This window comes from Oncorhynchus tshawytscha, linkage group LG02 (assembly GCF_018296145.1).
Source record: "Oncorhynchus tshawytscha isolate Ot180627B linkage group LG02, Otsh_v2.0, whole genome shotgun sequence".
Lineage (NCBI taxonomy): Eukaryota > Metazoa > Chordata > Actinopteri > Salmoniformes > Salmonidae > Oncorhynchus > Oncorhynchus tshawytscha.
The window spans coordinates 16,045,349-16,060,679 of NC_056430.1; the positions used below are offsets into that span (position 1 = coordinate 16,045,349).

At 39.1% G+C, this 15,331-nt stretch overlaps 1 protein-coding gene across 2 annotated transcripts; it reads right to left on the reverse strand.

The window, feature by feature from the left end:
- Positions 1 to 5,308: 5,308 nt before the first annotated feature.
- On the reverse strand, positions 5,309 to 7,936 carry LOC112262623 (tumor necrosis factor receptor superfamily member 10C-like). Of its 2 annotated transcripts, XM_024438273.2 has the most exons (7): positions 7,724 to 7,936; positions 7,422 to 7,535; positions 6,821 to 6,949; positions 6,661 to 6,733; positions 6,243 to 6,493; positions 6,019 to 6,132; positions 5,309 to 5,841 (listed from the first exon to the last, which is right to left on the reverse strand). In XM_024438273.2, the coding sequence occupies exons 1-7, from the start codon at positions 7,821 to 7,823 to the stop codon at positions 5,750 to 5,752; spliced, it is 873 nt and encodes a 290-aa protein (XP_024294041.1). In that variant the 5' UTR covers positions 7,824 to 7,936; the 3' UTR covers positions 5,309 to 5,749. The 2 variants fall into 2 exon arrangements, with proteins under 2 accessions (XP_024294041.1, XP_024294048.1); XM_024438280.2 differs by lacking the exon at positions 7,422 to 7,535.
- Between the last annotated feature and the right edge of the window lie 7,395 nt (positions 7,937 to 15,331).

Genomic DNA, 15,331 nt, shown 5'->3' on the forward strand with positions numbered 1-15,331 from the left:
TTACAAAAGTGTATAAATAAGGTGTATTAAACACGTCTGTAAAATCTCAATAAGGACATAGCAAGTTTTCATTAATCATAGGGTACATCATACGAAAAACGTCAGAATAATCTACAAGAGACACATATTTCATGTTCAAATTCACAACATAACATACATAGGCATTTCATCATTAAGTCCTTTAGAAAATAATGTCTGGGGGGTGAAAACTCATAACATTCTCTTTTACTCAGAGTATTATTAATATCTCCTCCCCTATCTGATATCTTAACTTTCTCTATGCCACAAAATCTAAAGGTAGAAATGTCATGCTTCAGGTCATTGAAATGTACAGCGACTGGATAATCCCTGTCATTTCTCTTGATTGAATTTTTATGTTCACTAATTCTCTGTTTGAGAGACCGGGTGGTTTTACCGACATAACAGAGCCCACATGGACATTTAATAATGAAAATAACATGGGTGGTGGCACACGTAATAATGTCATTTATTTGGAACCGTTTTCCTGTGTGTGGGTGGCAGAAATATTATCACTTTATCATATTGTTGCACTGTGCGCATCCTCTGCATTTATAGCTACCATTTGGTAGAGGGCGTAAAAGAGTTTGACTCATTTTATTGTGTGGCTGGCAGTTGGCATGAACCAATTTATCGCGTAAATTGCGACCTCTCTTATACACAATACGTAGTGGATATTTAAATTCAGCCGGCAAAACTGGATCCGATGATAAAATATGCCAGTGTTTCTTGACCACACCTCCCACTTTTCGTGAGTTCAAAGTATATGTAGTTGTGAACATTACGGAGTGTTCTTTGGCTTTAGCGGGTCTTTTTTGTAGCAGTTCATCTCGTGTGTTTTCCAATGCCAAATTATGAGCTTCATCCACACATTGTGAGGAATAGCCTCTTCTTAGAAACCTCATGCACATCTCCGCTGCTTCTTCTAGATAATCCTCTGTGGAGTGGCATATACGGCGCAGTCTAAAAAACGGGCTTCTTGGAAGTCCTCTTTTTAATGGCTCAGGGTGGAAGCTGTCACTCTGTAATATAGTATTTCTGTCCGTTTCTTTTCTGTACAGAGCTGTAAATAGGGTTCCATTTGATTTCTCAATCCACATCTCGAGATAATGAACACGTTGAGTGTCACGTTCAATAGTGGATTTGAGATTAGGGTCAATGTCATTGAGTAGTGCCATAAAATCTGACAAATCTTCTTGAGTTCCTTTCCATATACAAAAAATGTCGTCAATATATCGATACCACTTCAAGACTTTATTCAAAAATGGATTCTCGTTTACAATATAAACAAAACGTTCTTCAAACCTCGGAGCGAATTTAGAGCCCATCGATGTTCCATTCGTTTGGAGGTAGTATTCATCATCTGAAATAGTTATACGTCAAAACATATTCAGCCAATTCTAAAATGAAGTTTGTTTGGTGGATATTCGTTAGTATCTCTGTCTCCCAAATAGTGTGCTAGTGATAGTTGCCTTGATAGTTGCCTTGTTGTGTTTTAGGTTTGTGTAATTTCGGTCAAATGTATAAGCATGGATGTATGGCACATTTGCAGCAAAGATATTCATATTCAGGTTTTGAGATCAGGTTGTTTAATAGGGCTCCAGATTCGAGCATATTTTTCGTATGATGTACCCTATGATTAATGAGAACTTGCTATGTCCTTATTGAGATTTTACAGATGTGTTTAATACACCTTATTTATACACTTTTGTAATATTTATGAAATGCATATTGTTATATTTGGTAGCACTTATTAATTTTTCCGTTGCCTCCAACCCCCTTCGATGTGTAGAACAGATGTGGGAGGGGCTAGGTCCACATAATGGTGCAACTTTCAAAAAATCCCCAAAACTCTGACGAAGGCCGTGTGGCCGACACATAAGCTTATTAAAGACCGGTGATACTATCAAGAGCAGTGTGCGGTTTCCTTTTTACTTCAGAGCGTAATAAGTGGAATGGTATCAAACACATGGTTTCTATTCTATTTGCTCCATTCTGGTCATTATTGTGAGCCGTCCTCCTCTCAGCAGCCTCTTGTGCTGTCATCATAACCCTTACCTTGTTGGCATTTGAGGCGTGGTCGACAGTCCTCAAAGAGGTCATTGGTCTCAGAGTAGAAGCCCAATGGGCAGTCACCACAGTCAGTTTTGGTGCTTGCTGTGCATCACTTCTTCACAAATGTACCTATGAGCCAGCCAGTCAGAGATCAACTAAATATTAGTTCAGTTATATTCTTACATGCTTCTAACAGGCAAGTCTTACCTGGTGGACAAAGTTCACAACATTTGCCATCTTTCTCATACGAATCATTGCATTGTAGATCAGCTGCTAAAGCCATAGTCCAAAAATACAGAAGACAGATGACTGTCATATGGATGTACTGAATGTCCATTATGTTTAACACATTCTCCTTTCTCCCCCAATTATTTTGTGTACTGTATGCAGTGATGTCAGGTATCTCTCTCTGTCTGGGAGCGTGAGTGTGTGGTAAGCAATCTAGGAAGCAAGTGTTTCTGTGATGTTTATCTAGCTGAAGCAATCTCTGATGTGTACAGTATGAATGGTGTGAGTTTGACAGTAGACCTAGGTACATAAGCTGAATGTGTGAGCATCTCTCTCTTTCTCCCAATGTGCTAACTTCTTTTTCTTATAAAAAATGTATTTGGTATCAGCGTTGCTGGGTTCATTAAAAACTCTGATGGATTTTGGATGTCCTTGGTCTTATTTATTTTTTAGAGGGCCTATACATGAGGACAACTTTACCATATTATCCTGGAGGCAAACTTACACCGTCTCATTACTTTGCATGAATGATATTGCTGAACTTTAAGCAATGCAAAATCATTTGTTTAGCTTCTTTCTATTCTGTGGATGAAAGAGCTAGCATGAGCTGAAATCTATGTCCACCTTAAGGTATAAAACTGCCCACTGGGAGAAATGGGGGGGGACGGGGGGACGACGACATGTGTGTTGCCCTTACCAGTAAAGACGTGCTCTTTGGCGACTAAGAAAATATTTTGTTAACACTAGAACTGCTGGGCCTTGATCCCCCCCTGCCAATTTTCAGTCTAACAGTGTAATTAACACATACATGCTATCTCAATAAATAATCATTTGGTTGTGTTTATGAAAACACACACACACACCTTCTAAACATTTTTTTAGATAGCCTCCTTTCTTGTCTCTGTCACTCTTTCATTCCTAACCCACTGATGTTGACTGCATCAGTTTTGAGACACAGGAACACATCACAACTGTCACAACGCCTCTTCACAGTGACGTCAGCTGCAGATCAGGACCACAGGGAACAAGGTAGGTGGTTGTGTGGGGCCCTAAATGTCACAATACTATCGTAGGCTACATACACAGCTATAGTTCCCCTTATTGAGTCCTCTTCTCAGTCGACAGAGCCATGGCACACACCACTCACTGCTGCCTACAACTAGGATCACACGTCACCTGGTCAACTCTATCCTTTAGTGGTGGAGACCCACTTTTATTTATTTTATAAATGTTTTATTTAACCTTTATTTAACTAGGCAAGTCAGTTAAGAACAAATTCTTATTTACGACGACAGCCTACTGGGGAACAGTGGGTTAACTGCCTTGTTCAGGGGCAGAACGACAGATTTTTACCTTGTCAGCTCGGGGATTCGATCCAGCAACCTTTTGGTTACTGGACCAACGCTCGAACCACTAGGCCCAAAATTATTAAACTGTCTGGTTTAATTAACTTTTGATGTGCTCAGGTATTTTGTTACATATGTAACGGATGTGAAACGGCTAGCTTAGTTAGCGGTGCGCGCTAAATAGCGTTTCAATCGGCGACGTCACTTGCTCTGAGACCTTGAAGTAGTGGTTCCCCTTGCTCTGCAAGGGCTGCGGCTTTTGTGGAGCGATGGGTAACGATGCTTCAAGGGTGACTGTTGTTGATGTGTGCAGAGGGTCCCTGGTTCGCACCCAGGTATCGGCGAGGGGACCGTCTAAAGTTATACTGTTCACATTCTGAAATAGCATTTTTGTCTCCCCCAGTTTTATCATCGGAATGTGAAACAAAATGAGGTAACGGTGTGCTTTAGGACCATGAGGATGCCTCTGAGTGGTCAGGTAGGCTGTTTGGACTGTTTATACAACTGGATCAAAATTATTAATAATGTGTTGTCCCCCCCATGTGTAAAACCAAAGTTGCGCCCCTGTATTTTTTATAAACTCAGGTGTAGTGTTGCAAATACAACAGGTTGATTATGCTGATCAAAATGGAATGAGTTACAAAAGCTTTTTACAGGAGTTACACAACATATGTCTGGTCCATGTTTACTGCTCACAGGATATATTTTTATGAAGCCAGTGATGCAACATTTTAACCAGCCTTTGTCAAATTGCTTATGTTTCTATCATTTTGGCCTGTTAAAGTGATTATGAATTTTGACACATTTCTGTAAATTTTGGTTTTGGTAGAAGCACATGCAGAAACAGAGCCATCATCAGTGTTGCAAAGATTACAAATTATAGAGAGATCCTGATAAATTGTTATAGGGCCTATGTCATAATCCCTCAAAATTCCATAAAGGTATGATAATTCTAATTCCTAATTCTATGGGTGAAATTCTAACTACTACTGGAAGGTGTGGGCCACCAGGGGGCATTAGTCCTTTGGTGAGCTCACAAACAGTCCAGTCCAGTAATGGGATCCTGTGCTATTAAAAATGTTCCATCTATTAGATGAGGCTAAAAATCATGACCCTGAGGCTGAATGCATTTAGTAAAAAGGTTAAGGCTAACATGTCATTTTTTCGGTATCCTCAAGCCCAAATCAGTCTTAGTGGCTGATGTAGATTGAAATGTTTTTGACCACCCATCACTCATTTTCCATCCTATTATGCACACAATATCCCTTCATTTTGTAAAACTACATATCTACTACAACCACAGTAATAAACATTGCTGAGATATGTGAAAAGTGATGATAAAAAAAGATAAAGTGGAACCTATCAGAACATGAAAAGTGATCAACAACATAAGATCTCGCTCACGATGGCAGCCTCTGTCTTTGACTTGATGGTTTCGATTGAAAACGTGAGTGGAAGTCATACAGACTGGGTGGAAGTATCTCTCTCATTGAAAATAAGTAACAGACCTATAGCCTATCCACAGGGGGAAGACCCTACCCAGTATCAGTGTCTGTAGTGTACTGATTCTTCTCCCTATACATCCTGATACTTCTGTTCTTGCTGGGTCTTAGTTTATGTAAATGTCTCAACTCCTAAGAATGTGCATATGGACATTAGGATCATGCAAAATGTGAAAAAGTTTATTTGCAAAGACATAAACAACCACAACATTTAACACAATACACATTTTACAAAATGTTGCCACATTATTTTGCCACCATAGCATTGTTTTCACATAATCTCCCCTGTAAATCTAACCAGACACCTGAAGGAACAGGAAGTAGTATTTATCATTATTTTGTCAGATGCCCATTTGTGAAAATAAAATAATATCTAGATCCCCCAGCTCAGCCAAGAATAATGCTATTGTTGACAAATAGATTGAAAACAAAGTAATGTCTAAAATGCTTTTCCATAATAACAGAATACATGATAAACAAATATTGACAATATTTTAACATTTTCGAAAACTGTTTCTGGTTTAAAGGAGTAGTATTGAGAATAACAGCAACATTTTGACAATATGAATTATTTGACAGACAGAGAGCCAGGTATCTCTATCATGGCTCCCCCAAACTTGGTTGTTTTACCAGGGAAGAGAAACTGCTGTCTCCACTTTCTTCAACTGGCCTCCGGCACATTGAGTCCTGAGCTAGGGTAGAACAATAGAGTCAGAATATACAAACAAAACAACACACAGATGACATTTCAGATTCAAGAGCCCATCAAGCTCTCAAATAACTACAATGTACATAATAGCTAAAGAAACTAACGTAACACTTCTCATAACGATTGTGTGACTTATAGTTTCCCTAACAGTTGCACATACATTTTCTGACAGCTGGTTTCTTGTGGTTCTTGATGCAAGGAATGGTGATCAGTTTGCAGGTCACAGTGGTCAGTAGAAAAGTAAGCAGCAGGACAATTCCCACGAGTGTCATTACTGGAAGACAGAAATAAGGCGTTATTCATATAAAGCTATACAATGATCAACTGTAACACAAAGTTATACATGAATGTATGTCATGGACGAGAGTCAAGAACAGCATTTACCTTGGCCAAAGTCTGCCGTTGAGAACTTGGGACTTTTGGTCACCTTGATAGTGGGGGCTGGTGTTAAGGTGGGGACATCAGGATGAGGGGATGACCTTTGGCTCTGGATCAATGACTTAGAAAAGGTCTGGATGGAGCCAGATGGGGAAGTGGTGTGTGTGGAGGAGAGGGCCTTCCCCTCTGGCTCTGAATTCTCATTACAGGTCACATCTGATGTCACACTGCCCAGAATCCTCACTCCACTCCTACACCTGAGACACAAGCAGACACACAGCCATGAGTCAGACTGCCATAAAAAGGCTTTGAAATCAATTGCAGAGGATGACAAAAAGTCCAACATTATATTGTAAATGTAAGGAGATTGCTTGATACTTTAGTAAATAGCAAAAATTGGACAAATGCTAGTTAATTTACATACTCTCGCCATTTCACACATTTAGAGTCCATTTTGGTGGAAAAGGATCCCTCCTTACATTCACGGCATATTAATCCTGAGGTGAGAAATTATATAATGCCAGTTATTTACATTTACTAATCAATCCATTCAAAATCATCAGTATTACATGCTCCAGCTTTACCTGATGTATCCAGCCCAGACCCCTTGGCACACTTGCATAACGAAGACTCATCGTTCCTTCTAATGAATCCTGTACGACACTGACATATAGCATTGGAAGTCTTCGTGCACTCTGATATCAATTCACTGTCTGAATAAAAAACAACATTTTTATAGTTTATTGATACAAACAAACAAACGTATCTGTGGGTTACACTGGCATATTGTATGGCTATTATTTGTATTCAAATCTAATTTATTTATAAAGCCCTTCTTACATCAGCTGATATCTCAAAGTGCTGTACAGAAACTCAGCCTAAACCCCCAAACAGCATAGCAATGCAGGTGTAGAAGCACCTGTGGCTAGGAAAAACTCCCTAGAAAGGCCAGAACCTAGGAAGAAACCTAGAGAAGAACCAGGCTATGAGGGGTGGCCAGTCCTCTTCTGGCTGTGCCGGGTGGAGATTATAACAGAACATGGCCAGATGTTCAAATGTTCATAGTATTCAACTCAAGATTTGGTGTGGGATCATTATACAGACACTATTTTCTGTCAACAGGTCATTTGTTTACATCATCTGTTAATACTGATTGTAACTTCTTACAACATGATTATAACTTACTCTCAAGGCAGTCGGTGCAGGGTTCACATCGCTGAGAGCGATTTGGTCCTGCCTGGTATTGCCTTTCAGGGCATGGGTCACAAAATCTTCCTTTCCGTCTACTTATCATCTCACCTTGATAATATCATTCACATTATTGTCCTTGTACTGTAATTGTTGTTAACATTGGACTAATTTCACATTAGAAGTAACTTTAATAGTATCAATGGTAAAGAAAAAGTATTCACGATATATCTACATTCATTGCACATTAGAGTATAACTCACACAATAGCACCTAATAATTAATAACTCATACTTTACCTTTTTTGCATTCGAAAGTTGCCTCCACTGCATTTAAAAATCCTTTACAAGTGAATACACATAAATAGATGAGCACCCAAAATCCAGACAGGATCATCATATAACTTTCGCTATAGAAAAGAGCACGGCTGTCTGTGAACCTGTACAGGGGGGGATTTAATACTATATGAAAACCACTATAATGTGGTGTAGTTCAGCTGTGCCATGTGCACGTTTAAGATAGTGTGATGAATCATATGATTTCCTGCTCCTCTTTAGTTATCCCCGCCCCAAGAGTGGTAAATAAATTATAATCCTCATTCTTTTCAACTGAAAATACTCTGTCCTTCAAGGTTTATTATATTTCCTTGACATAACACCCAAATAAACAGATCACATCCACTCATATTAATGCTGTTTTCTTTTATGTTTCTGAGAGGTACAGTAGGTAGGACATGCTATGTGTACTAAACCCCAGCGTAACTCCCACCTTCTCCTTTTTATTTATTTATTTTATTTCACCTTTATTTAACCAGGTAGGCTAGTTGAGAACAAGTTCTCATTTACAACTGTGACCTGGCCAACATAAAGCAAAGCAGTTGGACACATACAACAACACAGAGTTACACATGGAGTAAACAAACATACAGTCAATAATACAGTAGAAAAATAAGTATCTATACAATGTGTTCAAATGAGGTGAGATAAGGGAGGTAAAGGCAATAAAGAGGCCATGGTGGCGAAGTAAATACAATATAGCAATTAAACACTGGAATGGTAGATGTGCAGTAGATTTAGCTTCTCATTAGGTCCACTAAAAGTGAAACTTATATATTGTTTTGTGATGACTCAATGTTGTTCACTATTCTATATCATATGTGCTATAGTTGACATTTTGGCATGAAAAACAACCAGAAACATTGCATTATCAGAAATCTATTTTACATAATTCCTTTCCTACCCTCTGCAAAACACTCCATGACGATTCAACTGCGTGGTGATGTAGTCATTGAGTAGGATTACTATCTGCATGGGGTTCCTATGTTTTCTATACCACATCTAACAGACTCACGGAGAGACAAATCGTTTTTTTCACACAGAAGTGCTGTGGTACCATCATCATGTTAAAGTAATGGGCTGATCAAAGAGATACGTCTTGAGTGCCGATAATACAATGTTATCTGGTATGACTAGAAGGGAGAGACGTTCACATTATTTTAACATTGTTGCATGGTGATATAGTTAAGCAAAAAGGCATGAGGGGGTGTGATATATGGCCAATATACCACGGTTAAGGGCTGTTCTTACGCACGACGCAACTCGGAGTGCCTGGATACAGCCCTTAGCTGTGCTATATTGGCCATATACCACAAATGCCCGAGGTTCCTTATTGCTATTATAAACTGGTTACCCATGTAACTAGACCAGTAAAAATGAACATTTTGTCATACCTGTGGTATATGGTCTGATATACCTCGGCTGTCAGCCAATCAGCATTCAGGCTCGACCACCCAGTTTATAAGGCTCTTTATGATGAGGCTCTCAAGTAAAAAATATATACAGTATGTCTCCGGAGAGGAGGAGTAGCGTATGTCAGAAAGTTATCATTATTATTACCAAAGTATTTGGAAAGAGTTATTACAAGGGGTTAAATTGGGAACTCAGAGGTGGGAGAGCCCAATTAGGGTAAAGGCTAAGCCAAGAATTAACATAAAGACATAGTAAAGGTTATGCCAAGATTAGTGTTGTGGCTAGGGTTAGGGTTCAACCTGGGTGTGGACATGGATCTAGAGTTAGGGTTATGGCTAAGGTTGGGTTACTGCTGTATGTAAAATGTAGTAGAATTTTAGGGTTAGGGTTAGTACTTTTAGCCTACTTTCTATCTCTTCAAATGCGTAATGTGCTCCGCCTGGCTCTCTCTTTGACACATTTCATCACCATGTGACACCTTTGCAGGCCCTTTTTTTGAAAGTTTTTCCTTAATTCTTGAATTCATTTATTTATTTTATGAACAAAAAGTAGATACAGAGGTGTGGGCCTATACAGTATATCTTTGTGATTCAAATGTTTTCAAAAATGTTAAAATGAACAAAAAGTAGATACAGAGGTGTGGGCCTATACAGTATATCTTTGTGATTCAAATGTTTTCAAAAATGTTAAAATGAACAAAAAAATGTAGATACAGAGGTGTGGGCCTATACAGTATATCTTTGTGATTCAAATGTTTTCAAAAATGTTAAAATGAACAAAAAGTAGATACAGAGGTGTGGGCCTATACAGTATATCTTTGTGATTCAAATGTTTTCAAAAATGTTAAAATGAACAAAAAGTAGATACAGAGGTGTGGGCCTATACAGTATATCTTTGTGATTCAAATGTTTTCAAAAATGTTAAAATGAACAAAAAGTAGATACAGAGGTGTGGGCCTATACAGTATATCTTTGTGATTCAAATGTTTTCAAAAATGTTAAAATGAACAAAAAGTAGATACAGAGGTGTGGGCCTATACAGTATATCTTTGTGATTCAAATGTTTTCAAAAATGTTAAAATGAACAAAAAGTAGATACAGAGGTGTGGGCCTATACAGTATATCTTTGTGATTCAAATGTTTTCAAAAATGTTAAAATGAACAAAAAGTAGATACAGAGGTGTGGGCCTATACAGTATATCTTTGTGATTCAAATGTTTTCAAAAATGTTAAAATGAACAAAAAGTAGATACAGAGGTGTGGGCCTATACAGTATATCTTTGTGATTCAAATGTTTTCGAGGTAGGCCTTGTGTATTTTTGCTTTGATAGTTTTGCATAAGGTGATACAATTGTTCCTGAGGCAATAGAGAATATGTCATAAGAATGTACTTTTATGTGCACTGCTGTCATTTGTTTGATTGAAGGTCAATTTTTTTTATTGTTAATAATTGTCATTATTATTTATTTATGCTTTTTCTAGTTGTTTATTAGATCAAGTGTTTTTTATTTAAAATGTGCCTATTTGATTGTGAGAACACAGCTCCTGGAATATGCAATGAAAAACTGAGTTGCATTCAGTTCGCTGATGCTTTTCTATGTTGCAGAATGGTTTGTAGGCCTACTGAAAGACACGTGTTGCAGAATGGTTTGTAGGCCTACTGAAAGACATGTGTTGCAGAATGGTTTGTAGGCCTACTGAAAGACATGTGTTGCAGAATGGTTTGTAGGCCTACTGAAAGACACGTGTTGCAGAATGGTTTGTAGGCCTACTGAAAGACATGTTTCCCCAATCCATCCACAGTTTTACATGACTAACCATATGACCATATATACAATGCCTTCGTAAAGTATTCAGACCCCTTTAATTTTTGCAGATTTTATTACTTTACATCCTTAATAAAAGTGGATTAAATAAATAAAATCCTCAGCAATCTACACACAATACCCTGTAATGACAGGTTTTTAGACATTTTTACAAATATATTCAAATAAAAAAACAGAAATACCTTATTTACATAAGTATTCAGACCCTTTACTATGAGACTCGAAATTGAGCTCAGGTGCATCCTGTTTCCATTGATGATCCTTGAGATGTTTCTACAACTTAATTGGAGTCCACCTGTGGTAAATTCAATTGATTGAAAATTATTTGGATAGGCACACATCTGTCTATATAAGGTCCCACAGTTGACAGTGCATATCAGAACAACAACCAAGTCAAAAACCGCCTGGCCAAACTGAGCAATCGGGGGAGAAGGGCCTTGGTCAGGGAGGTGACCAAGAACCCGATGGTCACTCTGACAGAGCTCTAGAGTTCCTCTGTGGAGATGGGAGAACCTTCCAGAAGGACAACCATCTCTACAGCACTCCACCAGTCAGGACTTTATGGTAGAGTGGCCAGACGGAAGACACTCCTCAGTAAAAATAACTTGACAGCCCTCTTGGAGTTTGCGAAAAGGCACAGTAAGACTCAGACCATGAGAAACAGGATTGGTCTGATGAAACCAGATTGAACTCTTTGGCCTGAATGCCAAGTGTCACGTCTGGAGGAAACCTGGCACCATCCCTATGGTGAAGCATGGTGGTGGGAGCATCATGCTGTGGGGATGTTTTTCATCTGCAGGGACTGGGAGACTAGTCAGGATTGAGGCAAAGATGATCGGAGCAAAGTACAAAGAGATCCTTGATGAAAACTGCTGCAGAGCTCTCAGGATTTCAAACTGGGGCAAAGGTTCACCTTCCAACAGGACAACGACCCTAAGCACACAGCCAAGACAATGCAGGAGTGGCTTCGGGACAAGTCTGTGAATGTCCTTGACTGGCCCGGACTTGAACCCGATCGAATATCACTGGAGAGACCTGAAAATAGCTGTGCAGCAACGCTCCCCATCCAACCTGACAGAGCTTGAGAGAATCTGCAGAGAAATCACATTTTATTAGTCACATGTGTAACAGTATAACTTTAGACCGTCCCCTCCGACCAAAAAAAGCCGATACCGATTAATCGGACGATTTTTATATATATTTGTAATAATGACAATTACAACAATACTGAATGAACAATAAACCATTATATTTTAACTTAATATAATACATAAATAAAATCTATTCTCTCTCAAATAAATAATGAAACATGTTCAATTTGGTTTAAATAATGCAAAAACCCAGTGTTGGAGAAGAAGGTAAAAGTGCAATATGTGCCATGTAAAAAAGCTAAAGTTGAAGTTCCTAGCTCAGAACATGAGAACATATGAAAGCTGGTGGTTCAATATTCCCAGTTCTTCAATATTCCCAGTTAAGAAGTTTTAGGTTGTAGTTATTATCTCTCTATACCATTTGTATTTCATATACCTTTGACTATTTGATGTTCTTTTAGGCCCTTTAGTATTGCCAGCCTAATCTCGGGAGTTGATATGCTTGAAGTCATAAACAGTGCTGTGCCTCAAGCATTGCTAAGAGCTGCCCGCAAACGCAGTAATGTTCTGTTTGAATGAATACTTACGAGCCTGCTACTGCCTACCACCGCTCAGTCAGACTGCTCTATCAAATATCAAATCATAGACTTCATTATAATAAACACAAAGATATACTGATATATCTGTTAAGGTGGTATGCAAATTGGAGTGGGTCTAGGGTTTCTGGGATAATGGTGTTGATTTGAGCCATGACCAGCCTTTCAAAGCAATTAATGGCTACAGATGTGAGTGCCACAGGTCAGTAGTAATTTAGGAAGGTTACCTTAGTGTTCTTGGGCACAGGGACTATGGTGGTCTGCTTAAAACATGTTGGTATTACAGATTCAGACAGGGAGAGGTTGAAAATGTCAGTGAAGACACTTGCCAGTTGGTCAGCACATGCTCGCAGCACACGTCCTTATAATCTGTCTGGCCCTGCGTCCTTGTGAATGTTGAGCTGTTTAAAGGTCTTACTCACATTGGCTGCGGAGAGCGTGATCACAGAGTCGTCCGGATCAGCTGGTGCTCTCATGCATGTTTCAGTGTTATTTGCCTCAAAGCGAGCATAGAAGCAGTTTAGCTCATCTGGTAGGTTCCTATCACTGGGCAGCTCTTGGCTGTGCTTCCCTTTGTAGTTAGTCTGTAATGGTTTGCAAGCTCTGCCACATCCGACGAGCATCGGAGCCGGTTTAGTACGATTCAATCTTAGTCCTGTATTGACACTTTGCCTGTTTGATGGTTCGTCGGAGGACATAGCAGGATTTCTTATAAGCTTCCGGGTTAGAGTCCTGCTCCTTGAAAGCTGCAGCTCTAGCCTTTAGCTCAGTGTGGATGTTACCTGTAATCCATGGCTTCTGGTCCGGGTATGTACGTACGGTCACTGTGGGGACTACGTCATTGATGCACTTATTGATGAAGCCAATGACTGATGTGATGTACTGCTCAATACCATAGGAAGAATCCCAGACATATTCCAGTCTGTGCTAGCAAAACAGTCCTGTAGCTTAGCATCTGTTTCAGCTGACCACTTTTTTATTGACCGCTGGTGCTTCAAGCTTGAATTTTTTTGCTTTTATGCGAGATTCAGGAAGATAGAATTATGGTCAGATTTACCAAATGGAGGGCGAGGGAGAGCTTCGTACACATCTCTGTGTGTGAAGCAAAGGTGGTCTAGAGTTTTTATCCCACTGGTTGCACATTTAACATGCTGATAGAAATTTGGTAAAACAGATTTAAATTTCCCTGCATTAAAGTCCCCGGCCACTAGGAGTGCAGCGTCTGGATGAGCGTTTTCCTGTTTGCTTATGGAGGAATACAGCTCATTGAGTGTGGGCTTAGTGCCAGCATCGGCATTAAGTGCACTGAAATCTTGATGCACCTTTACAATATGGGTCTAATTCTGGTGACATGATGATTGATGCTTGACTACAGAAATATTCTCCATAATAATCTCATTATTATAATCTCAGTCTACCTGCCCAGCCTACCCACACTGTATCTGCGAGCCATTGGCTAGAGTGCATATGCCAAAACCAGAGTAGGTACATTTACTATTTAACGCAACAGTTTTTGTGACAAAACAAATGGTAGAGTTGAAAAGGAGATGGAGACACATTGAATTTAGATTTTTACTCGATACATGAAAACTTAAGTGAAAATGTACGTTTGGTGGAAACACACCACCGGTGGGAAAATGTGCATATTTTAGAATATTCGCATGAAAATCTGTCGCCAATTGATGGAAACCTAGCTATTGGGTGGGAAAATGCACATATTTTCTTTATGATGATTTGAGCTACTAACCAGGTTTCCATCCAACTTTTTTTATGTGTGTAAAGTACATGTCCAAATGTCACAAAACAAAATACGCTAGACAAGGTGGGAGCTTTTAGTGTCTGTAAAATTAATTCTGCTAGAAATGTAGGTGGTAACGTTTTTATGCTCAAATATTGATATAATAACCATCATATTGATGTAAACTTGGAGACACTATGATATTGTGTGTGTTCCTCTCACTGCATCTCCTCGGGAAAGCATGAGGTTTACTGGGCAACATATAAAATAAATGATGATGAACTTCACAGGGCAGTAAAAGTGCAAGGTGATGAGCTTGATGCTCCTTTCCAGTAAATATCAGGGGTCATATTCTGGTGACATGATGATCGTTGCATGACTGCCATTTGACAAATACAAATAATCTCACTCTTTTGTCCATAATAATCTCGTCGTGCAGGTAGGTCATACCTGGTAGGCTATACCTGCATCACAGGAGGATGGTGGCACCTTAATTGGGGAGAACAGGCTCATGGTAATGGCTGGAGCGGAATTGTGGAATGGTATCAAATACATCAAACACATGATTTGATGTATTTGCTCTTTTCCAGCCATTATCATGAGCCGTCCTCCCCTCAGCAGCTCTACTGCCCTGCACTGTATCTGCAAGCTGTTGGCTAGAGCGCAAAAACAGTTGTGAGAAAACCATCAATAGAGTTGAAAATGCAATGGAACCAATCAAACTTTGTATTTTTTATTAGGTACATGGGAATTTAATCACAAAGGGTATTTTTATGTGCACTACGTCATCACGCACAGCCTTTTTATCCGCAACAAGTACATTTCATAAACACATCTCATTTAATTTTTATGTGGATTTTAGAATATCGGCATGAAAATCTGTCACCAATTGAATGGAACCCTTACCTA